This window comes from Sorex araneus, chromosome 9 (assembly GCF_027595985.1).
Source record: "Sorex araneus isolate mSorAra2 chromosome 9, mSorAra2.pri, whole genome shotgun sequence".
Classification (NCBI taxonomy): Eukaryota; Metazoa; Chordata; class Mammalia; order Eulipotyphla; family Soricidae; genus Sorex; species Sorex araneus.
The window spans coordinates 25,874,407-25,901,220 of record NC_073310.1 but is presented as its reverse complement, the minus strand read 5'-3'; the positions used below and the strand labels follow the sequence as shown (position 1 = coordinate 25,901,220).

The 26,814-nt window shown below is 37.9% G+C and overlaps 1 protein-coding gene across 1 annotated transcript in view; it reads left to right on the top strand.

Moving 5' to 3' along the window:
• Window positions 1-26,814, top strand: part of RYR2 (ryanodine receptor 2) — a 762,156-nt gene that overhangs the window by 363,489 nt on the left and 371,853 nt on the right. Inside the window, exons 12-15 of the mRNA XM_055147039.1 lie at window positions 17,606-17,770; window positions 20,874-20,995; window positions 23,018-23,201; window positions 24,779-24,914. Of these exons, the coding sequence (XP_055003014.1) occupies window positions 17,606-17,770; window positions 20,874-20,995; window positions 23,018-23,201; window positions 24,779-24,914 (607 nt within the window). The remainder of the gene's footprint in view (window positions 1-17,605; window positions 17,771-20,873; window positions 20,996-23,017; window positions 23,202-24,778; window positions 24,915-26,814) is intronic.

Genomic DNA, 26,814 nt, shown 5'->3' with positions numbered 1-26,814 from the left:
CGAAACCAACCAGGAGACCACAAATATCCTTCTCTGGCGAGGAACCCCAGAGTAGGTTAACAGCAGACTGGAATTCAAAACTAAGGTATGAAGCCCTAGCAAGGGGAAGGAGAGTAGGTTAGGTAGCTATCAGTGATCCAACAACAAGGGAGAGATTGTGGAACTTTGCCTTAGGAAAATGAGAATCAAATAGAAAACCTGTCACACCAAACCTATTGGTCTCCTGCACTCTTGCAGTGAGACACCATATTTAAACCTTTTTTTGAGGCAGAAAATGTCAAAGGCAAGTTTCTGAGATAAGGAAATGGAAAAATATTTCATATTTATGTATACAGGAAAACATTGTCAACAGGACTATTCTAAGTCATTAAATGGATTCAATTAACTCCTCATCAAAATCAGGTTGACATTCCTCAAGGACTTTAAATGGTCACTGATAAAATTGATGTTGGGACCATAAAGTATCCGGAATAGCCAATAATAAATAGCCAGTGAGATAAGAAAATGGGGGGTATTGCATTTACTGACTTGAAACTAGGCTATAAAGCTATAATAGGCAAAGCATGATGGTACTGGAATAAGAGTAGTAAGAGTGAACAGAAAGACAGTTAGTGTGAGTTCCAAAGAACCATGGGTGAACGGAATAAGAGCATTTGATGGCTGAGAACCATTCCCCTGGCTAGCTGACGGTGAGGAATGAAGGAATGGAGGAATGGGGAAATGGAACAGGTCCCAGGCTTGTTGATAGCCAGTGACCATTTATTTCATTCCCATCCTCATCCTTCCAGCTTCGTTCTGCTTCTCTCTTACTGCATAGTTACTTCTGCAGCATGGATCTCTCTCTCCCCTATAGCAGCGTAGATATTTCTCCTCTTTTCCCATCATAGTGTTGTTATTTTCTTCCCCTGTTACAATATCGCTATTTACCCTTTTCCCCCAACCTAGTTTGATCTCTCCCCTTACATCATAGTTATCTTGAAATCATGCAGGGTGGGGGTACACATAAGTGGAGTTGAACTTTGTCATAACAACAAACAGATGTAAATAAACTCCTTAAGGGCAATTTCTAGGATATTAACTCAAGGACAAGATTTCCTATGAGGGTTTAGCACTCTAGATTACTAGGAGATCTGCTGAAGGGTAGGATTTCATCTAGGATGTATTGCTTTCTCCTTTCCTCAGCTAGTAATTCATTTCACCAATCATAGTAAATTTACTTCTTGCTGATATTTCTCATCATTTTGTATGAACACAATAAGAGATATATTAAGCTTAAAGGTTGATTCTTCCTGGGGACATCTCACTATATATCCCAGACTACAGTTCTCAGGTTAGTCTTTCCTAACCCCAGAAGGGTCCTTATTCAGTTACTTCTTTTTGGGTCATGACAGAGTTTGTTCCATGACCGCGTGTGCTCTTCTTAGCTTGTCCATTTTTTAAAAAAAATTTATTCTTTTATTGAATCACCATGTGGAAAGTTACAAAGCTTTCAGGTTTAAGTCTCAGTTATAGCTTGTCCATTTTTGATGCCAGGGTAGCTTACAATTTTCCCTGGGTCCATCCAAGTCCCTCACCGGAACCTTCTTTTTGGGGGTGTTAGAAAGTAAAGGCAGCTGAGTTTTAAGTCAGGTAAATATGATGGATATCCAGGAGTAAATAGTTTTATTTGCAGTCAGTTAACTCCCATGTTACAAAAGCATAGGGACAACTGCCTTCCTGTCTCTATACAAAAAGGACATTGCTAAACCATGCAAAGGACATAAAGGAAAGAGAAAAGCAATATAGGATTATTAGTGCCTGATGGAATTAGGTGTGCCTCAGAAGTACCTCAATAAACCTAATTTCCCTACGGGAGGAGAAGGACATACCAGTGTTATCCAACAATTAGACCAGTGGGATCATACTGAACACCCAGTGATAAACTCTCAGATATCTGGTCGGCTAATTTATGACAAAGGAACTGGGTCCATGGAGTGAAGTAAGATAGCTTTGTCAACAAGTGATAGTGAGAAACTGAATAGTTACACGGAAAATAATGAAATTGGATTTATATCATACACCTGACACAAAAGTCAATTCAAAGTGGAACAAAGATATTTATATTCAACCAGATTTCATAAGATAAACTGAATGGAACTATGAAGAATATTCCAGGATTAAGATATCAAAGGTAGCTTCCTTGATACAATATCATTGCAGTGAGAATGGAAGCAAAAATAAACAAATGGGACTACATCAAATTGAAATATTTCTGCTTGTACTAAAATTAAAAGACACCCTTATTATTGGGAGAAAATACTTGCACACAATACATCCGATAAAGGATTGATATCCAAATATATAATGTACACACAAAGAGTAGCATCAATAAGTCAATAATCATATTAAAAATGGGGAGAGGAAATTCACAGACAATCCTCAAAAGATGCATGATGACAAGAAGGCATATGAAAAAAAAAAATTTGTTACTGGGGCTAGAGTGATAGCACCATGGGTAGGGTGTTTGCCTTGCATGTGGCTGACCTGGGTTTGATTCCCAGCATCCCATATGGTCCCCTGAGCACTGGCACGAGTAATTCCTGAGTGCATGAGCCAGGACTAATCCCTGTGCATTGCCAGGTGTGACCCGAAAAGCAAAAAAGAATGTTATTTATTCTTATAGAAACCCAAATGAAAATGATACTGTGATATCACTTTACACCAGAGAGAATGGCATATATCAGAAACAATAGGACAATATGTGCTGGAGGGTTTGTGGTAAAAAAAAAAAAAAAAAAAAACAACCTCAAAGCTTTGTCAGAAGGAATGTTGTCTAGTTTAGTCCGTAAGAAACACACAATGGAGATTCCTCAAAAAATTAAGAATATGGCTACTTTAAAATACAGCAAACCCATACCTAACATCATACTTGGTATACAAATAAAATATTTTTAATTAGTATCAGTCACAAGGCAAGGGTGTTAGTGCTCACTGCTATAATTCAACTTGATATTGGAAATCCTAAGCATAACATTTAGAGTCTGTTTCTGAATTTAATACTCTATTTCATTTATCTGAGGGTCTGTCCTATTCCAGTGACATGCTGTGTTAATTATTATTGCTTTGTAGTACAGTTTGAAGGAAAATCTCCCATCTTCTTTTATGGAAGGACTACTTTAGCTATTGGGGAGAGTTCCATATAAATTTCAGGAATGTTTCATCTATTTATTTGAAAAATGCTATGGGTATAATTATAGCTACTGCATTAATCTGTATAATGCTTTGGGGAGTATTGCCATTTTGACAGTGTTAATCCTTCTGATCCATAAGCAGGGAAAGTGTTTCCATTTCCTCTTGTGCTCTTTTATTTATTGAAGTAGTGTTTTGTAGTTTTCTTTATATAGGTCTTTAACCTCTTTAGTCAAGCCAATTTCTAGGTACTTGATTTTCTAAGACACACTGTGAATGAGATTTTTTTTTTAAAAAAAGTTATCTCTCCAGAAGAGAAAGAAAATTTAAAACTCCCCATTAGCAATTATTGTTTTGAAAAAGAATCTATGAATCAATTTAACATTAATGGTGAAAGACGTATGCATCAAAAACTATGTCAGTAATATGAGAAATAGAAGACACAAGGAAATGGAAAAATAGGCTAACTTTATGGGTTGGAAAATTTATGTTGTTACAATGACCCTCCTTATCAAAGCGTTATATAAGGTTAGAAAAATCCCTATCAAAATTTCAATAACATTTTTCATGGACGTATATCAAATGCTACTAAAGTTTGGATGGAGCCCCCAAAGCCTCTGAATAGCCAAAGAAAAGGAAAACGGGAGGTACTGTGTTACCCGATTTGAAACTATACTGTGCAAGCATAGTAACCAAAACCATATAATACTGGTATGATAGAAGGCTTTCATACTAATGGAATCAAATTGAGAGCTTATAGCTAAATATGCATCCTTATTTATTGACTTATTTATTTATTATTTCATTTCAGTCCTTTGACTGATCTCTAGCCTCTTTGGAATTTCTTTACTCAGCAAGGGATTTCTCCAGCCTTATATCTTAAGATAGGACATTTGTCATACTGGGGGATTGGGGAGGGGTGGGGCGAGGGAGGGAAGAAAACAGACAAGCCTTAGAAAGGGCATGAACTCAACATCTAAGGGAGAAAAATGGTGGTTATGACCTAAATCTTTTTCATTTGCCTATTGATTTGTTGAATCGCCATGAACAATAGTTACAAAACTTTCATGTTTGAGTTTCAGTCATACGGTGATCGAACACCCATCTCTCCACCAGTGCACATTTTTCACCATCAGTGTCCACAGTATTTCTCCTCCACCCCATCCCACGTCTCCCCTGCCTCTATGGCAGACAATGTCCCTCTTACTCTCTCTCTCTCTATTTATGGGTATTACGATTTGCAATACAGATAATGAGAGGCCATCATGTTTGGTCCTTTGTCTACTTTCAGCACACATCTCCCATCTTGAATGATCTCTCCCACCATTACTGACCTAGTGATTCCTTCCCTATCCCACCTGCCTTCTCCCCCAGCTCCTGAGGCAGGCTTCCAACCATGGAGCAAACTTCCTGGCCCTTGTCTCTACTGTCCTTGGGTGTTAGTCTCATATTATGATATTTTATACTCCACAAATGAGTGCAGTCATTCTATGTCTGTTCTTCTGTCTCTGACTCATTTCACTTAGCATGATATTCTCCATGATCATCCACTTATAAGCAAATTTCATGACTTCATCTTTCCTAACAGCTTCATAGTATTTCATTGTGGAAATATACCAAAGTTTCTTTAACCATCCATCTATTCTTGGGTACTTGAGTTTAACATTCATCTTTAAATTGACAAGGCAACCAAGAACATAAAGCAGATAAAGAAAAGTCTTTTCAATAGAGTATGGGAAGATTAGCAACACAAAAAAGATTAATGTTGAACCACTGTTTCACATTATGCACAAAGGTTCATTCAAAATGTTGTAAAACATTTAATGTAGGGCCCAGAGTGATAGTAGAGCAGTCAAAGAACTTGCCTTATACATGGCTGACCTGAATTTGATTCCTGGCACCCCATATGGTTTCCTCAACCCAGAGCACAGAGCCACAAGTTAGCCCGGGGCACTGCCGGGTGTGTCCCAAAAAGACAGAGGCTAAATCCTTCGCAATGCTGAATTTGGTGATCTATTTAAAAGATTTATTTTATTGTAATCTTGACAATAAAAGATTTTAATCTTTTATTTTAATCTTGATTTCAATCTTGACAATAAAAAATTCCTTTGTTGTCAAGGAAAACAAACGCAAAATGCACAAATGGAACTATATCAAGTCCCATTGCAACTGTGCTGTGAAGGAAACTGTTACTGAAATAAAAGGACACCCTATTACATGGGAGAAAAACATCTGTACACTATATTCTGACAACTGTCTAATATCCGGACTGGAGCACTCATAGCATTCCTCTACAAAAACATACCCATCAAAACCATGGATAAAAACTGATCACCACTTCACCCAAGAAGACACACAGGGGCTGGAGTGATAGCATAGTGGGTAGGGTGTTTGCCTTGCACGTGGCCGACCCGGGTTCGATTCCCAGCATCCCATAAGGTCCCCCAGCACCGCCAGGGGTGATTCCTGAGTACAAAGCCAGGAGTAACCCCTGAATATTGCTGGGTGTGACCCAAAAAAGAAGACACACAAATAGCCAACAGATACATGAGCAAATGTTTATCATTATATGTAAATGCAAATAAAATGACAATAAGATATCACCTTGCATAAGTGATAATGGCATATTTATGTATATTGTACATATATGTACATATATATATATTTGGCTCTTAATTAGACTTGTCTTTATTGTGTATCTTTTAAAATTAAAACTGGGTTGTTTTACCACTATTTTGGACTACTGTGTATATTTGGAATACATGTAGAAATAAATTTCTAGTGCTAATCCAGTTTTCAGTTTGACCCTCTCCACCTTTTCTTCCTACCCTCTGTCACTCCTTCTCTATTAAATACTATAGTTTTTAGATTCTTGTTTGCTTGCTTTTGTTATTTATTCTCCACCCTGAGAGGAGTCTTTCACTTCCTGACTGACTTTGATTAGCAAAATGATCTCAAATTCCATCTCGATTGTCACAGAAGGAAGATTTTTTTTTAATTAAGGCTGAGCTGTTATACTCCATTGAGTATATAAACCACAGTTGCATTTTTTATAATTTTACTTTATTTAAACATCATGGTTTACAAAGTTCTTGATAATACAGTTGTTCCAGGTATTTAGTGTTCCAGCCCCAATAGCACTACCAGTGTGACCTTCCCTCCACCCTTGTCCCCAGTTTCCCGCATAATTACCAGCCTGCCCCCTTGCCAGGCACAGAATAGTTTATTTTATAATACAGCTTCAAGACAACTCTAAATTCCACAATATTGACAGCCCAGTAGGAGGACAGGAAATTAGTTGGGAAAGAGGCATAGAAGCCAATTAAAGCTCAATAGAACAACACAGAGGGCTCAACTAGCAACAAGCAGCCTAGTAGGTGCTCAGACAATGACTTTAATGACCCTATTGTGAGATAACATTTTTCAGAAGTTTTCTCCACTTATTTTCAAAATATTCTGCTCTTGCTAAGGGGGCAGGCTGGTAACTATGTGGGAAGCTGTACTATGAAAAACTTCTCATGTGAATCCCTTCTCCACCCTCTTGATCCTGCTTCTCCCATTCCTATTCAGATATATACCAGGTATGATATTGCTGGGTCATAGGGTATTCCAATTTTCAGTATTTTAAGGAATTTCCATAAATCCGATAGCCTCGTTCTCTCTCTTGGAGAACCTGGCAAGCTACTGAGAGTTTACTGCCTGCACTAGGGGGAGAGCCTGGCAAGCTCCCCATGATGTATTCATAGGCCAAAACCAGTAATAATGATGGGTCTCATTCCCCTGACTCTGAAGAGCCTCTAATGTGGCACCATTGGAAAGGACGAGTAAAGAGAGGCTGCTAAAATCTCAGGGCTAGGGAGAATGGAGACATTACTGGGCCTGCTCGAGCAAATCGATGATCAACGGGATGACAGTGATGACAGTGATACAGTGATTATATATAGTTAAAACAACTGCTGCCAGAAATGTGAAAACAAGGAACATTTATCCTTCATTCACTGGAGAATATTAAATTCTTTAGCCTCTGAAAAAGAGTATGAAAGGTTCTTAAAAAATTTAGACTTAGAACTTTTATATGTACATCAATCTACTCCTACACAAAAATATATATTTATGATAGGCACCTGTGTTCCTGGCACTGCTATTCATAATAATCAAAATCTGAAAATAATCTAAGTGACAAATGATAGGTGAGTGGATAAAAGTAGAGTGATCTATACACTCAATAAATTACTACTCAGCTACAAAAAGACATAAAGCCTTGCTTTTTTGCTACAACATGAACAAAACTGTAGGGTGTCATGCTTGGAGAAATAAGTCGAAGGAGAAAGGTAAATACTGGATAATCTCACTCACAGGCAACATAAAAGTGAAAAGAGAGGAGAACAGACAATGCTCAATGAAAACATACCCATAGATTCTAACAGCATAGCTGAAATCACCTAAGGGAACGAGGAATGGAATGAAAGGAGCTTTGGAACTGTGGTGAAGGATTAATGATACTTCAGAAGTTGATGTGATATGGTAACATTGTACCCTGAAAACATGAACATTTACACTCATGCAAAAGAAAACAAAAGGCATTCACAGAGAAAAAGGGAAAATATATGCATTTGATAACTTTTCCCCAGTTATAGAACTGATAGGTTGGAAGTACTTTCCATATTTTTGTTATGCTATTTACTATGAAAATAAATAGTGCTTAATTTCTGGAAAGAAGACTCTATATAATATATTTCTTCAATTCTATGTGTATTTTCAGTAAGCAATTATTCAATGACTTTAAGAACTTCATTAAAGAGCCCTGATTTACAGTTACTGACAGTTGAGTTTTAGACGTACAATAATTCAACATCAGTCTCCCCAGTGTCAACTTCCCTCCATCAGTGTTCCCGGCTTCCCTCCCCATCCCAGCCCCCACTCCACCCCCACCTGTCGACTTGACAGCACTTTTCAAAGTTTCAGTGCTTCCTGCTTAGGTCTCATGTGTTTGGTTTTGTTGAATCTGAGTTTTGGAGATATGGCTATAACCCTCACTCATGCCACTGATATAACTCAAGCTCTGATACCTATTCACCTATTACTTCTCATTCCCTCTCCCCCCTTGATTTATTTCCTTCTCTGTTCATAAATGACTACTTTTTTGTTTGTTTTTGGGGGAGCCACACCTGTCTGTGTTTAGGGCTTTGTTCAGAAAATGTTTGGGAGACCATATGTGGTGCAGGGACCAAAACCGGGTTGGCCATATGCAAATCAAGTGTTCTGAAGGCTGCACCTTCAACCCGTTTTTGTTTTGTTTTTGGGTCACACCCGGCGATGCACAGGGGTTACTCCTGGCTCTTCACTCAGGAATTACCCCTGGCGGTGCTCAGGGGACCATATGGGATGCTGGGATTAGAACCCGGGTCGCTGCATGCAAGGCAAACGCCCTACCCGCTGTGCTATTGCTCCAGCCCCAACCTTCAACCCATTTAAATGACTATTGAACAACTTAATTACTATATTCAAAATAATTCTTTCAAATTTGATGAAAAATTAAGCTTTTCTAGGTCACTTGAAAATATCAACTTTATTTGAATGTATCTTGCATTGTTTTATAGAAATCTTTGCTTTTACCTCTTCATTTCCTTAATTTGAACAGTGTGAGAACTTTTTTGCAATATATCCTTGAAATTTTATAAATCATAAGATAATTCTTGCTAAAATAATAATAGATTATTCATTTAAAATCTTTTTTCCACTTTTTTATCAGGAACATTTCCCTTGGTTGTCTTTGCCACTGATATCTGAACATTCAGTGGGCAATCTTAAAATCTTGATAACTATATTCAAAATGATTAGAATACAGTGAAACAAGTTTATAATATAACTTATTTTGCTGTTCTTTGTTCTTTCTCCATTTTAATTACTATAAGTAACATAAACCATTGTGTAAACTATGCAATGTGATGGTTTGGTAGATACGTATTTTGAAAAATATTTTTTGTCCTCTCTTAACACTCTTTACACTATAAATATACTTTATTTTTGAGGTTTTTTATTAGGCTTCATCTTCATTTTCTATACTTACTCCGAGGGTTTTGAACCATCATTTTCAAGTGCTTTTAAATGTCAGTTTTAATCATAAAGTAGGTCTTGTACATATATATTATACTCCCACCAAGATGTAATTACTTTTTAGATTAAAACCCCACAAAATTATTCTTTGTGGGTGCTTTCTTCAATTTCTTCTTCTCCCGGGCATCATGAATAGAGTTCTTTTGATACTGAAGTTATGGAAACCAGTCTTAAATAAGATTACCAATAAGATCACAAGATTATGAATTGGCAAAAATACAACCGAACATTTTGAGACAGTGTTTAATATGTTATCTTTTACTTGGATTTTTAAATTTTTGGTTCAAAAATATGTAAGGTGTTTTAAAACATTCATTTTTACCCAACAAAAATAAGTGACACTTAGCAACTATGTGCCAAGGTAGTGTGAAAGCAGTTTACGTGCGTTTTCCTATTTAATCCTATTACAACCCGATGAGGATTAGATACTTTAAAAAATCTTGGCTATGCAGATGAGGAAACCACGGCTTCAATAAATTATGTTCCAAATCCATATGCAAGTGACATGTAACTGTCCTGCAGCTACTGAGACCCTAGAAATTTGAAGACTGGAGTCTTTGAACCTAGAGCAAGGGAAGTTCAGATATTTGCACTTACAGTATGATCTGAACCGAGATATCCATACGGGCCACAGACTCACAGTCATATGACAAAGGCTATTAAGAAAGGCAAGGATTAAAATAAAGGCTGGAGGAATGTGCCTATGTGCAGTAGTGAACAGGTGGTGGAGGGGAGGAGGGGGTTGTAATGGCTAGGAAGACACTTCTGAAGCACCGTTCTTGACTCTCCAAAGCAAAGGCTAAGTTGAAGTATTGCTGATATCCAAAGGTGTCGGCTTCCCCTGTCCCAAGCCATCAGCTGCCGGCAATAACAAGACAAACTGCCTATGTTATTCTGTAAATATATCGGGTTTCCCTTAGCAACAGCCTGGCTCTCAGAGAAGATGGGGACCAGGGCTTTCCCATAGGCTCTGTGGCATTTAGTGTCAAGGGGTCATGCTAGGAAACTCCAACAGTCAAGTAGCAGCACTAATGCTCTTTTTAGAAAGAAAATGAAAATTTGATGATAGTGATTGAAGATGAGGGCATATGGAAAAACTACTTTTCTTATCTGTGAAATATATCATAGTTGTTCATCAATGATTAAATATATAAACATAAAAGCAAATGGAGAACTTAATAGTGGCTTTTTTAACCAAAATAATTTATTTTAACTAGTTTTCAAAGTACTTTGATAGCTCAAAATTAATTCAACTATAGTTTTTTAGAACATATAGAAATTCACTTAAAAGGTTTTTTGGGGGCCACACCCCCCGGTTGTGTTCTGGCCTTATTCCTGGCTCTGTGCTCAGGGATCACTCCTTGTGGGTTTTGGGGGGACCAAAGGTACTGGGAATCAAACCTAGGCATGGTGCATGTGCAAGGCAAGCACCCAATCTCCGTAGTATCACTTTGACCCTCCTTTTATAGTTTTTATTATGGTCCCATTTAAGGGCACCAAGCATGACAGTGAGTGCTGTTAAACCTTCTGTAGTTAAGATGGAGTGGGTTAGAGTTCAGCAAGAAATGGGGTATCAGTATGAGTTGTGGATATGTAATACATGTGTCTGTGATCTTTTCACTCCTGCTGAAGTGATGTCCCTCAAGTGTAAGGGGGGCATCTTATACCATCCAGTATAGGAATATATTTTAAAATTCCTTTTTTCATATAGACCACCTATTAGAGTATTAGGATATCTCCTCAAAAACTCTTCCCTGAATGGGCTAAACTTGCTATGGTCTAATAGTTCCAACAATTTTCCTCACTGTGCAGCAGTTTTAAACTTATATTTCTTTAAGATATACAATTCTTTGCAGCATTGTGGCACCATAGGAAGCAAATTAAAATGAAAGTCTTTTAATTTTACTACTTTAAACATTATTTATCTTAAGAGAACTGGCTATTGTAAAAGCAAAGGATCTGTCATTTATAGATAAAGTTCTTTATCCATTTCTATTTGCTGTTTTTAGAATAATTTAGTTAGATTTCAAGATACTTCAATTAATATCAAATATTATTCCCTCTACACTACCTGATTTATATAATAAGAACATAATTGTAACAGTAGTAGATAAGTTTCTTAATAATTTTTTTTGCTATAGTTAATTTCTTGTAATTTAATTCATCCACATTTGTTTAGGGATTATTTGTATTTTATAATGAATCAATTTTGTATACCAAGTGCCAATATATCACTGGATATTTTTTTAGGCTTGTCTTCTTTCTTCTAGAATCAGTTTGGTATTCGTTTGAAAATATTTTTTCTGAGCATTATTGAATAACGTTATTTGTATTACTAAATTGGGAGTTGTTTGTAATGTATATTGTAAAGGATATCTAAAAGAGGATTTGCTATTTCCAAAAGTACAACTAGTTAAGAATTATTCATTAAAATATAGCAGTTGTGATGACTATAATAATCTTGGGACACGAGACAATGGGGTGAAGAATTTGGGCACATTGTTTTTGCTCTTGAAAAATGAATTGATGTAAGTTTATTTACAATTGCCTATAAACTGGCCAGTGAGATAGTATAGTGGTTAAGGTTAAGGACGAGGACAGTTTATAGGCCATTGTAAAGGTGTCATCATTTCTCTCATAATCGGACAGTATGATACAAGAGTATAGGAATAAAAACATGAATTGTCTAGCCAAACAGTGGAAACACCTGTTTAGGCAACACTAGAATATGCAAAAATCATTATTATTCTGTGAGCATGTAGTTATCAATATCTGAAGAAACTCAAGGATATTGAAAATGCTAAGATACTATTGAGAATCAAACAGTTCCTTGATTACATGAAGACCATATAGGAGTTCGGGGCTGGAGCAATAACACAGCGGGTAGGGCGTTTGCCTTGCACACGGCCAACCCAGGTTCGATTCCGAGCATCCCATATGGTCCCCTGAGCACCACCAGGGGTAATTCCTGAGTGCAGAGCCAGGAGTAACCCCTGTGCATCGCCGGGTGTGACCCAAAAAGAAAAAAAAATTCTCATAATTAAAAAAAAGAGCATATAGGAGTTAAATTTGGTGTGCATGTGTGAGTGAGTGAGTGTGTATGTGTGAGAGAGAGAGGGAGAGAGAGAGAGAGAGAGAGAGAGAGAGAGAGAGAGAGAGAGAGAGAGAGAGAGAGAGAGAGAGAGAGAGAGAGAGAGAGAGAGAGAGAGATCAGAAGGCGTAGGGATTCCTCCTTGCAGCTTTTGGCCAGCAGGGCCTGTAGTTCAACGCAAGGGCCCAAAGAGCCAGGAATGATTTGGGTTGTACCATCTGTGCTTAAGGGAGTTTCCAGGGCGTATGCAGTGATGCTCAATTCACATGGGGCCATGTAGTGCCCAGAATCAAACTGGGGTCAGTCACACTTGTTTTTTTTTTTTTTTTGACAAGTCACAGTGGTGGTTAGGGATTCTCTTGGCTCTTCACTCAGGTAGCAGTCCTGGTGGTACTCAGGAGATTATATGTGGTGTTGTGGGAAAATCAGGTTAGCCACGTGCAAGGCAAATGCCTTAACCACTGGTTCCACCATATAGAGTCTTTGAAGGGAGTTTTCAGTTTGGGCAAGTACTTACATCTGCGTGCTTTTATGGATCACCTGTGGTGATCAGTCGTGAGCATAAATTCATTGATTTTTTAATCTATAGTTTCAATATGACGTAAGTTCAATTTTATAGTTTAGTCATTATTTTTATTTTGGCATTATGTTATTGAAATTTCCCATCTGTATAATTATTATTTTTCTGATGTTCTTGGACAGATTCATATTTACAATAGTTGCTTTAATGCTCTTGTTCACTAATTGCAAGGACCAACTTTGTGTGAATCTTTATCACCTATTTTTATTATATAAATTAAATTTTAGTTAAAAACCAATTTTTTTACATCTACTTATTTTTTAGCATATTAGAAATTAGAAATAAGTCATACAGACATTGAGTATTAAATATTATTTTGAAGAATGAGTTTAGTTTTTACAAGCAGGTAGACTTGCTGCACCAAAACTCCAGTTTCCTTCTCTTGCAGTGGGCAGTTATTTATATTTCAGTAGGCAGTAATTTATATTTCTGCTCAGTTGTTTCAGTCTTCACTGCTGCCATTCTACAAAGTCTCTCCTGAGCATGTATAGTTCGGTTGTCAGCAAGCATCTGAACAAAATTTATGAAATGATTTTATAGTTGCTTCTCTGGTACAGGATTTAGTTTATTTAATACTCTGTTATTTTATGAGGCTTGGAGTCTGTCCTCTAATCTTTCAAGCCAGCAAGTTGTTTAGTCTGAACTCTAGGCTGATGGGCACAGTATACTGTTAGTGGAGACCAACTTGATTTATCTATTTGTCTCCATTTTCTCTTTGATTGTGGGCTTTATTAAGCATCTTCAAATAGATTCCCCAAACTGTTTTCTCCCCCATTATATACTTGTTCTCCATGGCAGGGATAGCTCCTCTAATTCTGTTGCCACTACTACTAAACCATTTACCAAAAATATCTCAAATATACCTTAAATGGATGCTGACTCTAAAGCCCTCTGATTTATATGCAGAATAGCTAATACGAAGTTCTAGGACATTCAGTGCTTGCTTGCTTTATGCGGACACTTCATTTCTAGGAATACAGGCTACTTTATATTGTTGACTTATGGCCTGCTTAAAGATATGCTGTTTATAGCATTACCAGTCTAGATTATTTTTACTTTATTTTTTCCCTAATCTTGGATACTAAAAATGCTCAAATATAAAAGAACTCACAATGAGTCAGTTAAACAAATAAATAAATATAAAGAAGAAAAAAGAAAGTAAGAAATGAAAGTTCTTGATTTTGTTCTTCCAGGCAATCACACTTGTTTGTTTTCTTAAGGTCACATTAATGTCGGGGCTTGAGCGATAGAGTAGTGGCTAGGGCGTTTGCCTTGCACGCAGCCGACCTGGGTTCGATTCCTCTCAGAGAGCCCGGCAAGCTACCAAGAGTATCCTGCCCAAATGGCAGAGCCTGGCAAGCTACCCATGGTGTATTCAATATACCAAAAACAGTAACAACAAGTCTCACAATGGAGACGTTACTGGTGACCGCTTGAGCAAATCGATGAACAATGGGATGACAGTGACAGTGACAATGTCAAGTTAACTACCTTACTGGAGGGTTAGAGTGATTAGAGTGGCTGCTAAAATAGTCATCATAAAGTTGTTTGATTAAAACTTTTAACCTAGAGAGTTTGAGGGTTTTTTTCCCTTTTGGGTCACACCCTGCGATGCACACACTCAGGAATCACCGCTGGCAGTGCTCAGGGAACCATATGGGATGATGGGAATCAAACCCGGGTCAGTCGCATGCAAGGCAAACACCCTACCCGCGGTGCTATCCCTCCGGCCCCCACGTTTGAGGTTTTAATCAGATATGATGACTCTTCCATCTTCTTAATAAAAAGCAAACAAAACATCACTTTAAAATTGGTGATCATGGGTGGGGGGTATACTGGGGATTTTGGTGGTGGAATATGGGCACTGGTGAAGGGATGGTGTTTGAAAATTGTATAACTGAGACATAAACCTGAAAACTTTGTAACTTTCCACATGGTGATAAATTAAAAATTAAAAAAATAAAAAAATAAAACTGGTGATCATGATATCTCATAACACAATTAAAATGACATAAATATGCTGCGAGGATAAAAGAAAACAAAAGTTTGAAATTTTATAGACTCATTTTTGTTTGTTTTGTTGACCACACCCACACTGGTGCTTGAAGAGGAATTTGGTACATTAATATTTTAAGAGTAAATTCTTCTGTACTTCAAGTAGTAAATTGCACTAGTGGAAAATGAGCCATAGCTTTAATTAGTTGGAAATAAATACTCATTAACATTTTCATCCTCACTGCCATCATCATTTTCATTATCAACATCATTTTCTTGATCAAAACTATAAAAATTGTATTAAAGTGTTTATTTTTTCCCTGGTACTGTGCTCAAAACATTAAATGGGATATATTTTTTGTTTCCTTCTCATTCTGTGGTGGAGATTATTGGTTAATTTTATTTTCAGATGAGAAAACTGATCCTTGGAAGTGATGCCAGTCCCCAGGTGACTTATATGAAGTAGGAAAGAGAGGCAACAGCCTTGAAACATTTTCTTCCCATCCACAAATCTAGGACTGATAAGATTCTACTGTGGGTCTTGCTTTGTGCAGGAAGGTAAAGTCAGTCCTAGACATTACGTAGGTCTTTTGGATCGTCATCTTTCATTCTCAGAAAAGAATTTCAGGAGGAGATATGCAGTGAAGTTTAAAAGGTTTTATTTGGAAATTTTGAGGGCTGAGGGTGAGTGGGTGAGTGAGTGAGAGAGAGAGAGTGAGTGAGAGAGAGAGAGAAAGAGAGAGAGAGAGAGAGAGAGAGAGAGAGAGAATGTCCTTTTGCAGAGTAGAGAGGGAGTCTCAGTATGTACCCCAGCATTAGATACTAAAGTATGGAAGTACACATCTCAGTAAGGGAGATGTGGGTCACATATGTATTCAGGCATCACATATGCTCAGCCCAAACACATGGGCATAGGCAGTGCATGGAGTCAGGCAGCATAGGCTTCCTGTGTTCAAGTTGGCTTTTCTAGGTGTTTCTCCCAAGCTGCCCTACGTGGAGCTTTCTGCCTAAGTCTATTTCAAGGGTGGTTGCCAAGGGGGTAGAGTTGGGAGCAGTTGATGGTTGATATTCCATTCCTGGTCTTTGTTCATGTTGGAGCTTCTCTCTGAGAGGAGCCCAGCCTTCTCTGGGTCTGTGCTGGCACCAGGTAAAGGTCTTATCAGTTCCTGTGTCCATAAGGTTGGTTTTTAGCAGCCTTTTACCTATTGGTTTTATTACTTCTCAGGAATTCGTTGTGATTCCCTTTCTCTACCTACCTGCCTCTCTGTTTCTAAAAGTTTAACTTTTTCTGAGGTCATTATATGTATATATATGTATATATTTATTTATATATATATTCACATATATATACACACATATATATACACACATATATACACACTCATGTATATATAGAGATATATATATCTTTCCATATATATCTCTATATAGATATAGATATCTATCTATATATCTATTTATAGATAGATAGATATCTATATATCTATGTTCTCCCTGTACGAGAACCTGGCAAGCTACCGAGAGTTTCCTGCCCACATGGGAGAGCCTCGCAAACTCCCCATGGTGTATTCATATACCAAAACCAGTAACCATGCTGGGTCTCATTCCGCTGACCCTGGAAGAGCCTCCCTCATTGGAAAGGATGAGTAAAGAGAGGCTTCTAAAATCTCAGGGCTAAGACAAATGAAGATGTTACTGAGACTGCTCGAGAAATTCGACGATCAACGGAATGATGATGATGATGATGATGAAGATGATGATGTATAGATATATAGATATATATAACTAAATATATACACACTCACACACATAATTGGTTTTGGGGCCATGTTCAGGGTGCTCAGGGTTTACTCCTGGCTTTATAGTCAGAGATCACTCTTGGTGGGGTTCCTAGGACTGTATGCAATGCTGAGTATCAAACCCAAATCAGCTTGCAAGGCAAGGGCCTTACCACTGTACTATTTTTCCAACCCCACTAACCATTAATTTCATAAAAATCTGGAAAAAAGGGCTGGAGCAATAGTACAGTGAGTAGGGTGTTTGCCTTGCATGTGGGTGACCTGAGTTCAATCCACATCCCATATGGTCCCCCAAGCACTGCTAGGAATAATTCCTGAGTGCAGAGCCAGGAGTAACCCCTGAGCTACTAATTTTAAATTGTCTGGTTTGAAATTTGCTGAAAACTAATATAAAATTTTATATTTTGCCAAAATAATTTTTACCAGTGTGTTTAAATCAAGAATATATTGTTATTTTGTGGTTTTCTGTTTGGATTTTTAATGAATGTCAAATTGTGAGGAAAGAATATTTCACCCTTGGGGCTGGAGCCATAGCACAGTGGGTAGGGCGTTTGCCTTGCACGTGGCCGACCCGGGTTCGATTCCCAGCATCCCATATGGTCCCCTGAGCACCGCCAGGAGAAATTCCTGAGCACACAGCTAGGAGCAACCCCTGTGCATCACTGGGTGTGACCCAAAAAGCAAATAAACAAACAAAAAAAACAAAAAAAGAAGAATATTTCATTCTTATTATGTTAGGGTTTTTTAAGACTACTTTTTTTTTTTAAGAGAAGCACTTTTATATCAAGGTAAAATTCTTTCATTGTAAACAATAACAAAACAATTTGAACATTTTCTTGTCTCACCTTGTCTTAGGAAAAATTGGATGTCGGCATGAGAAAAGAAGTTGATGGCATGGGAACATCTGAAATAAAATATGGAGACTCAGTATGTTATATCCAACATGTAAATACAGGCCTGTGGCTTACTTACCAGTCTGTGGATGTGAAATCTGTGAGAATGGGATCCATACAACGTAAGGTAAGACGATGTTACACATGCACAGAAAAAATGGATTAATTAATAACACACACACTTTCTGGCCTGCCTCCCTCCCTCTTTTCCTTCTTTCCTTCCTTCCTTCCTTCCTTCCTTCCTTCCTTCCTTCCTTCCTTCCTTCCTTCCTTCCTTCCTTCCTTCCTTCCTTCCTTCCTTCCTTCCTTCCTTCCTTCCTCCCTCCCTCCCTCCCTCCTTCCTTCTTCCCTCTCCCTCTTTCCCTTCTTCTCTCCCTCCCTCTCTCCCTCCCTCCCTTCCCTTCCTCTCTCCCTCCCTTCCCTCCTCTAAGACAATGGCTACACCTTTGAAGTTGATGCTATTCTTCTACTGAGTTGCTCTCAACAATTCTATGCCTCATTGTTTTGTCCTTTGGCTCATCTCTAAGTATCCTCTTCAATTTAGGAAACCTGCCATCCCTTTAAAGCACATTGCTTGAGGTCTCTCCACAAAGAATTCATGTCTTTCACACACCTCTGCCTTCTCTTGTATAATACCTTTTTGTTGCGTGAACGTTCATATGGTCAGAGGCTCTGAGATAAGGAACATGGAAGAAATGTGTTCTTGGAGGGTCTAGGTTCTCTCTGACTCTTAGACAAAGGCAGAGAGCCCCGTGATCTCCTTTTATTGATCTTGGTACCTCTAAAGGGCGCAATACAGTGACATCACCAAAGGCATCAAAAGAAGTTACAGGAAGAACATTGAGGCAGTAGAATATGCATTAGTTCCTTGCATCTGCAGGCCAGTAATCTAGGCCTCTGGAAAGAAGATACAAAACCAAAACTGAATCCTTTCTTGGACTAAAAGCACTTGGATTTACATCCCAAAGACAAAACTGGGCCCTGCACCTGAAATCTACATCCCAAAGACTAGGCTGGGCCAGAGCCTACAATTTACAATATCAAAGGTCAGGCCTGGCCAACACCATCTGCATGTCAAAGACCAGCCAGGCTTCTGTGAGAGAAGGAAAACTGCTCTTTTTAATATACTGAAATTATTTTTCTGAAGGCAGCTTGAAGGGGGAAAATGTTCAGCTTCATCCAAACTAGTCAGGACACACGGGAAATCTTGCCCATTTTCATGAGTCCCTATGTTCCTGTGTCCCTATGTTCCTGTCCGTAGTACGGTACATTCTAGATGGGCTCGCCCCGATAGCTCAGTCCAGCCCCAACACCTTTTAAAGCTTTTTTCTCTACCCGATTATTTTATATCCTCCAAGGTTAAGTTTAAGTGGTCTTAAACACCATAGTCGCTCCCAGCAACACAGGCTGAGCAGAGAGCTGGGAGGCCTGCAGGGCTGGACCTAGTATTCTCAGGTTTGGCCCTGGGCTCCTAAGAAGGAAGAAAGGAAGGAAGATGCTTTCAACTCTGAAATAGATCTGTCACCGAAGAACTTTGACAAGCAAATGTAGGCCTTTAAGATAGAGACAGTTAACTGTTTTTGGTTTCTGTTTTCCTTCATTTTGTTATTTTATTTCTGAATGACAGAGCTAGTTTCTCTTCTTGTTAACTTTCTTTCCTTTCCTTTTTTTTTCTTTTGAAATAGAGGCCACACCTAGCAGTTCTAGGAGGCTACAGCAGATGTGCATCACACTTAAAAGATGATAAGGACTCTGGGGTTTGGGGGAGTTAGGGGTGGCACTCAGTTTTTTTTTTATACAGGGCCTGTGTGAGTTGTACCCCTTTGAGGCATCTCCCCAGTCTCTTGTTATTAATTTTAGTTCAATGTATATATATATATATGTATGTGTGTATATATATGTATGTGTATATATATATATATATATATATGATCTTTATGATCTTTCGTGTTTGAAAACCAGACACCTGGGTCCCTATTATATGGTTCCTGAATACACAGATGCAGTATAAATAGTATAATAGTATATGCTATTAAGATTAAATAGGTAGAGTCCACTTTGGAAGCTGCAGTAAAAGGAAGGGGATTCTAGGGAATATTTTTAAGGTGCTATAATATTCCTTCTCTTGATTTTGTATTTGTTCAGTGTTTGTAGATCATTCAACAATTTCATATTTTTGTACATGTTTGTCTTCATATAATAGTTCATGGAAAGATGGGCTATAGAGATATTACAGCAGGCTATCACAATCTACTGGGGTTCAATCTGTGGCATCATATAGTCCCTTGAGCACTATATTACCAGGATAATTACTGGGAGTAATTTCTCCTCTCTTCTCCCCTCCCCACCTCTTCCCTCTCCTCCCCTCTCCTCTTCTCCTCTTCTCTCCTCTCTCACTTCTCTTCTAATAATTAGTGAAATAAAAAGGCTTTTGGGGGTGCAGCAAACCTGATATGCTGAAGGGTTATTCCTTACTCTATACCCAGAAATCACTCCTGGCAGTGATCCCGGGACCATATGGGATGCCAGGGATTGAACCCAGGTCAGCCGTGTGCAGGGTGAACACCTTACCTGCTGTACTATCTCTCTGGTCCCTAAAATACAGTTTTAAATGAATATAGATTTCTAGAGAAATGACTAGTTATTATTGATAAAGTAATCTGTGTTCAGTATTGCCATAAATATGATATACCAATATAATGTTTTCCTTTGGTTCTTTGTTCTGAGTTTGCTAAGACTATGGAGTCATCATTGAACACAGACAGATGAGAAAATATTTGGGGTTTGCACAAATGGATACCTTGTATTGATTTATTCTTTGAAAATTTATTCTTCAGAATTATTGTAGAATGGATATGTTGTGTGAATAGTTTGTATTACAATATTGTAGTATTGATTGATATTGTAATATCTCTGCATATTACTTTACCTGTGCACCATAGTTTTGTAGTTCTGTCTGATTTGACTATCATTATGGCTCACTTTTATAATCATCCTTTTTTTTAATTTTTGGAATTTTTGGGTCACACTGGGTGGTGCTTGTTCCTGGCTGTGTGCTCAGTGATCAATCTTGGTGATGCTTAGGGACCATATGTGATGTCAAGGGGTGGCTGCATGAAAAGCAAGTGCCTTACCCTCTGTACTCATGCTCTGGTACTGAGTGTACATCTTTTGAAATCCCCTTTGCAGAAGAACTGTACGTGTGATGTTATTATTTCACTTTCTTACAGGCTATTATGCATCATGAAGGCCATATGGATGATGGCTTAAATTTATCTAGGTCTCAGCATGAAGAATCACGGACAGCACGCGTAATCCGGAGCACAGTTTTCCTTTTCAATAGATTCATAAGGTACACTTCTTTCTGTTGTAAGGCATTTTTTTTTTCGTTACTGGGTTTAAAGATGGACAATCAATTCCAAAAAATACTATGGAACTGAATTTTGTACCTTTTGGTATTTAGCAAGTAACATTAATGAAATAGTTGTTAGGTGATTTTACATCTATACTTTTTAAGATGGGTGTTTAAAACATGAATGTGCTTTTAAAATTGTATATATAGTTTATTGTTCATTAGGTTTATTAAGTAAAATGCCATTGTGCTTGAACTATTTAAGTCACTTTTACTCTAACAGTAATAGATACTCTGAAACCTTTTTTTCATGAGAATAAAATAAAATCCTTTTTGTAATAACTAAATTTTCACGTGTAACAGTGAAAACAATTGTATATTTACAAACTAAACCACATTTGTTTCCAAGTGTTTTCTGGCAGCGTTACTTCATTATGCACAGACATATATGACCTGTGATGTGATATATCATCTATTTATTTGTCTATTTATTTTGCTCATATTGCAAAATTTTATTATTTTGCTTTCTACATTTGTTTTTGTAATTTTTTATTGATATTTTTGTGTTTTACAACACTGTTAATATTTTTCATGCACATAATTCTAACAAGGTGATGCCCATCACCAAGAACTCCAATCACTTCTTCCAACTCAGCTGCATGTTTATTAATATTTTCCTATTTTCCTTTTGTAGTCAAGGAAGAATAGTGTTAGAGAAATGATGGGGGCAGAGGAGAGTTGGAGAGTTAGAATTATATATTCAAGAGAGCATGCAGGCTTCTCTGGAGTGGAAGAGCCAACAGTACACTTATCAGGTTTCAGATATGGGTGGATCCTTAAGATGGAGAATGTGCTCTTCTGTTTATTTAAACATTGTTAATTTGGTAGGAGAAGTAGTCTTTATATTTACTTGCACTGTAGCACTGTAGCACTGTTGTTCCCTTGTCAATCAATTTGCTGGACGGGCGCTGGTAAAGCCTCCATTGTGAGACTTGTTGTTACTATTTTTGACATATCGAATATGCCACGGGTAGCTTGCCAGGCTCTGCCATGTGTGCGGGATACTCTCGGTAGCTTGCCGGGCTCTCCGAGAGGGATAGAGGAATCAAACTTGGTCAGCTGTGTGCAAGGCAAACGCAAATGCCCTACCGGCTGTGCTATGGCTCCAGTCCAGTATTTACTTGTAATTATATATTTTTATTATATAATTATTCGGGTTGAAAGATGAGAGCTTAAAGTAGAGTATAGACCGAACATGAAGGCCACTCAGTACCTCTATTGCAAACTACAATACCCAAAAGGAGAGAGGAAAAAAAAGGGAATGCCCTGCCTCAGAGGCAGGGTGGGGTGGTGGGGGATGGGGTGGGGGTGGTGGGAGGGATACTGGTATCATTAGTGGAGGTGAATGGGCACTGGTAGACAATCACTGTATGAGTGAAATGCAAACACAAAAGTTCATAAGTTTGTAACTACATCACAGTGATTCTCTAATAAAAAATTAAAATATTTATTTAAGAATTGTGAAAATGGTTGTATTTCAAGATGATTGATTCTTCATTCATTTTCTGTTGTATATCTACTTCTCTCAATTAAAATTGCCCGAGGTAATTAAGCAAACTGACCTTGTTTTCTTCTTCTGTATTAACTGATCTTACTTGTGTCTTAGTTGTTCAAAAATAAAAATTGTTTTTTCAAAAATCAAATTTAAAGTTAAATATTAGTTTTTTTCTTTCCTTTTGAGGATATTTACTAATTAGCTTTTTTATTTGCTTAATTATATTTATCATATCCCATGGTGTATTCAATATACCAAAAACAGTAACAACAAGTCTCACAATGGAGACGGTTACTGGTGCCCGCTCGAACAAATCCATGAACAACAGGATGACAGTGATACAGAGATATGTAATCATATTATGTTCCTTTACAGTGGTATAAGGGTAGAGAAGAAAACTTTTATCTGTAGTATAAAAGAGTGATACAATAATTTAGAATCACAAAGAAATTTCCTCTTTCTTCCAGGGGCCTTGATGCACTCAGCAAAAAAGCAAAGGCCTCCACAGTGGACTTACCGATAGAGTCTGTCAGTCTAAGTCTGCAGGACCTGATTGGGTACTTCCACCCGCCAGATGAGCAGTTAGAGCATGAAGACAAGCAGAACAGGTTGCGAGCTCTAAAGAATCGTCAGAACCTCTTCCAGGAAGAGGTGAGCTTCTGTCTCTTCTGCATTGTGTTGGGGAAATAACTTCTGGGTGGGGAAAATTCTCTAATTTGTGTCCTGATCTGAGGGGAAGAGATAGACAACTGGCCTAAGGAGTGCACTTCCACACTGCATCCCTCCAAGGGATTCAGGCCTTGAAGGAATCTTTATTTGTATTTTTCAACTGATGCATATTAATGCTAAAGGAAGATACTTTTCATTCCACAGACCAAAGAGATTTTATTTCACTGTCTTCAAAGCCCTCACGCTGATTACTGTAACCCATGTGGAGGATATGTTTTATTACATATGTATATATATATATATATATATATATATATACATATATATATGTATGTATGTATAAAGAAAACGGAATTCCAAAGCTACAAAATAAATCCAGGCGTCAGTAGTAATCATGAGCATGTTTCTTTGGTTCTTGGAAGCCTCTTGCAAATGTCACAAGGAGCCGTGTCTTATGGATGGGGAGGCCATGATAGGGCAGTATGAGGTCCAAGCCAATTCAGGCTCCCTGTTTGGACAGGGAGACCCCGTCTAATATTTCTTTCTGTTAATATTAAGTTTCTGTTGATAATCACAAAACAGAAACTTGGTGAAGATGGAAAAAATAAAGGGGAATTGGGGGCTTTAGAATTAGAGCCTAGACACACAGAGCAAAGCAGTCCTTGATTACATTCTGGATGGGCTGGGAATGGGTTTGGTTTACAAGGAAGGTAAAGGCAGGGTTGTTTGGTCTGCTATTTAAATTAGGCAAAAAGTCAAGCAACAGTTGGTGTTATAATATGCAGATATGGTAAAAAGTGGGCCAGCTAGAAGAACTTTAATAATATGTCTATTGCTTATATACTTGGGAATGGTCAGTAATGAGTACCTCAAAGCAGTGGTTAGACTTGGGTTTAAACTGCATCTCAATGAATTGATGTTAAAAGGGAATGATAAGATAAAGGTTTCTGAGAAGAAGATAGAAGAATTTGAATTCTTAGGCACAGAGAATTCTGGGAAGGTATGGTATGAGTGGGGCCTGGAGGAATCTCCTAGAAGACAAAGACTAGTAAATCTTGTTACGTGGAATACTTTTGCAATCTCCAGGCAGTTTAATATCTAAGCACTGACTCTGTTAGCATCTCTTGTTCTCCCAGTAGAGAAAGGGCCTAATTTTCTCCTTGTGACTTATTTTCCTTATTACTTTCAACTCAAAACAATCCCCAAATGGCCTATTTTGAGTTGGCATACTCTGATCCCTACATTGACTTACAAGGGAATATTGTAATGGTTGACTCACTAATCCAGAATTCGACTTTGTTCATGGGAAGTATGTATTCACATATTGTCTGCTTCTTGTTGAGAATATCACACAGGACTTGAAAACCACTAGGATTAATTCAAGAACATTTCATTTTTCATTCAGGTGTTTCTTCTTATCCATTGAAGAAAGAATCTCAGTTTCATGATGAGCCAACTTTAAGTTGGGCTTTTCGAATGTTTCCTCAACCTCTCATTTTGTTGGTGAGCAGAATCAAAGTTTCTGGGACTGATTTTATTTTTTTTTTAAATCCTCCTAGGGCATGATCAACCTGGTGCTGGAGTGCATAGACAGACTTCATGTCTACAGCAGCGCAGCGCACTTCGCTGATGTGGCTGGGAGAGAAGCAGGGGAATCTTGGAAATCAATTCTCAATTCTCTGTATGAATTGCTAGGTAAGAAGTATGATTGTCTTTCAAGACAACTGAGTTATGTCTATTTAAAATAGTCAGGTAATAGCTTCCGCAGTTATAACCTGCTTCTAAATTAAGGCTTTCAATTTTTACTTCCGTTACACTCAACCCAATGATGTTTTGCATTAACAATCTGTATCTGAGTGTAGAATGTAGCCAGAGCAATAAATTTGCCTTTGACTCAAGCACTGTAGCACTGTTGCCCCATTGTTCATCGATTTTCTTGAGCGGGCACCAGTAATGTCTCCATTGTGAAACTTGTTACTATTTTTGGCATATCAAATATGCCACGGGTAGCTTGCCAGGCTATGCTGTGCGGGGGGTGGGGAGGGGATACTCTTGGTAGCTTGCCGGGCACTTTGAAAGGGATGGAGGAATTGGACCCAGGTCGGCCACATGCAAGGCAATTGCCCTGAATTAGGGCTGGAGCTATAGCACAGCAGGTAGGGCATTTGCCGTGCACGTGGCCGACCCTGGTTTGATTCCCAGCATCTTATATGATCCCTCGAGCACTGCCAGGAGTAATTCCTGAGTGAATGAGCCTGGCATAACCCCTCTGTATCACAGGATGTGACCCAAAAAGAAAAAAAAGGAGCATAATTTAGGATAGACTGTTATAGACAAGAACCCTCAGTGTGGATGTATAGTCAATGTTTTTATTTTTGATAATGAAGTTCTTTTTCTCAAGAGCGCCTGTAGTTCCCTTATTGTCCCATCTTGTCAAGAATCTTTTATACTCTTCTCTAATTCTTTTAGGATCTGTAATTGAAATGTAAAATCTGTAATTGTAATTGAAATGCCATTAGGCATGGTTGGCACACCCTGCAGAACCTTGTGGTGAGCGCTGCTATATTCCTGGTGGCTCTGCAAATGTAGATCTTCATTATTTCTCTCTTTCACGATTCAGGTAGATTTATATGTCTCTTGTCAAGAACACTGAACTGTTGAGATCTTACATGATTTGGAAGCTACTGAATAGGCCTGCTGCCATTAAGATGAAGAGGAATTGTTTATTTCCCAGAGCAATTGCCATAGACAGAAAATAGGTTATATAAAAAATGTTTATAATTTAATATGCATTTTCTTATTTATATTCTATTTGATTAATAAATTGGCAATTAAACTATCTTAAAAGCCACTTTTATTTATTTAATTTTTGGTTTGTGGGCCACACGAAGCTGTACTCAAGGATCACTCCCGTCTCTGTGCTCAGGGATCACTCCTGGTGGGTTTAGGGAATTACATGGAGTGCTGGGGATCAAATACAGGTTGGCTATGTGCAAGGCAAGTACTCTGTTCATTGTACTATATTTCTGGCCTCTAAAATTCACATTTTAATAGCATAATAGCCAAATGATAACCATATATGTCATCTAGAGTGCATTAGTATTTTTGTTAAATTTTAAATTAATTTTTTTTTTTTTGGTTTTTGGGTCACACCCGACGATGCACAGGGGTTATTCCTGGCTCTTCACTCAGGAATTACCCCTGGCGGTGCTCAGGGGACCATATGGGATGCTGGGATTAGAACCCGGGTCGGCCGCGTGCAAGGCAAATGCCCTACCCGCTGTGCTATCGCTCCAGCCCCTAAATTAATTTTTTAAGTAAGAGGAGATGTAACTTCTAATTATACTTTTCCAATAAGGATGTACCCACACATTATTAACTTATTTTGCTCATCTCTCACATTTAAATCTTTTTGTTAAAATATATATATTATATATATATACACATATATATAATATATATACATATATATGTATATATGTATATATATATATATATATATATATAGGGGCTGGAGAGATAGTATAGTGGGAAAGGCACTTGCCTTGCATATTTCCCACCCCATTTTAATCTCCAACAGCATATAATGGTCCCT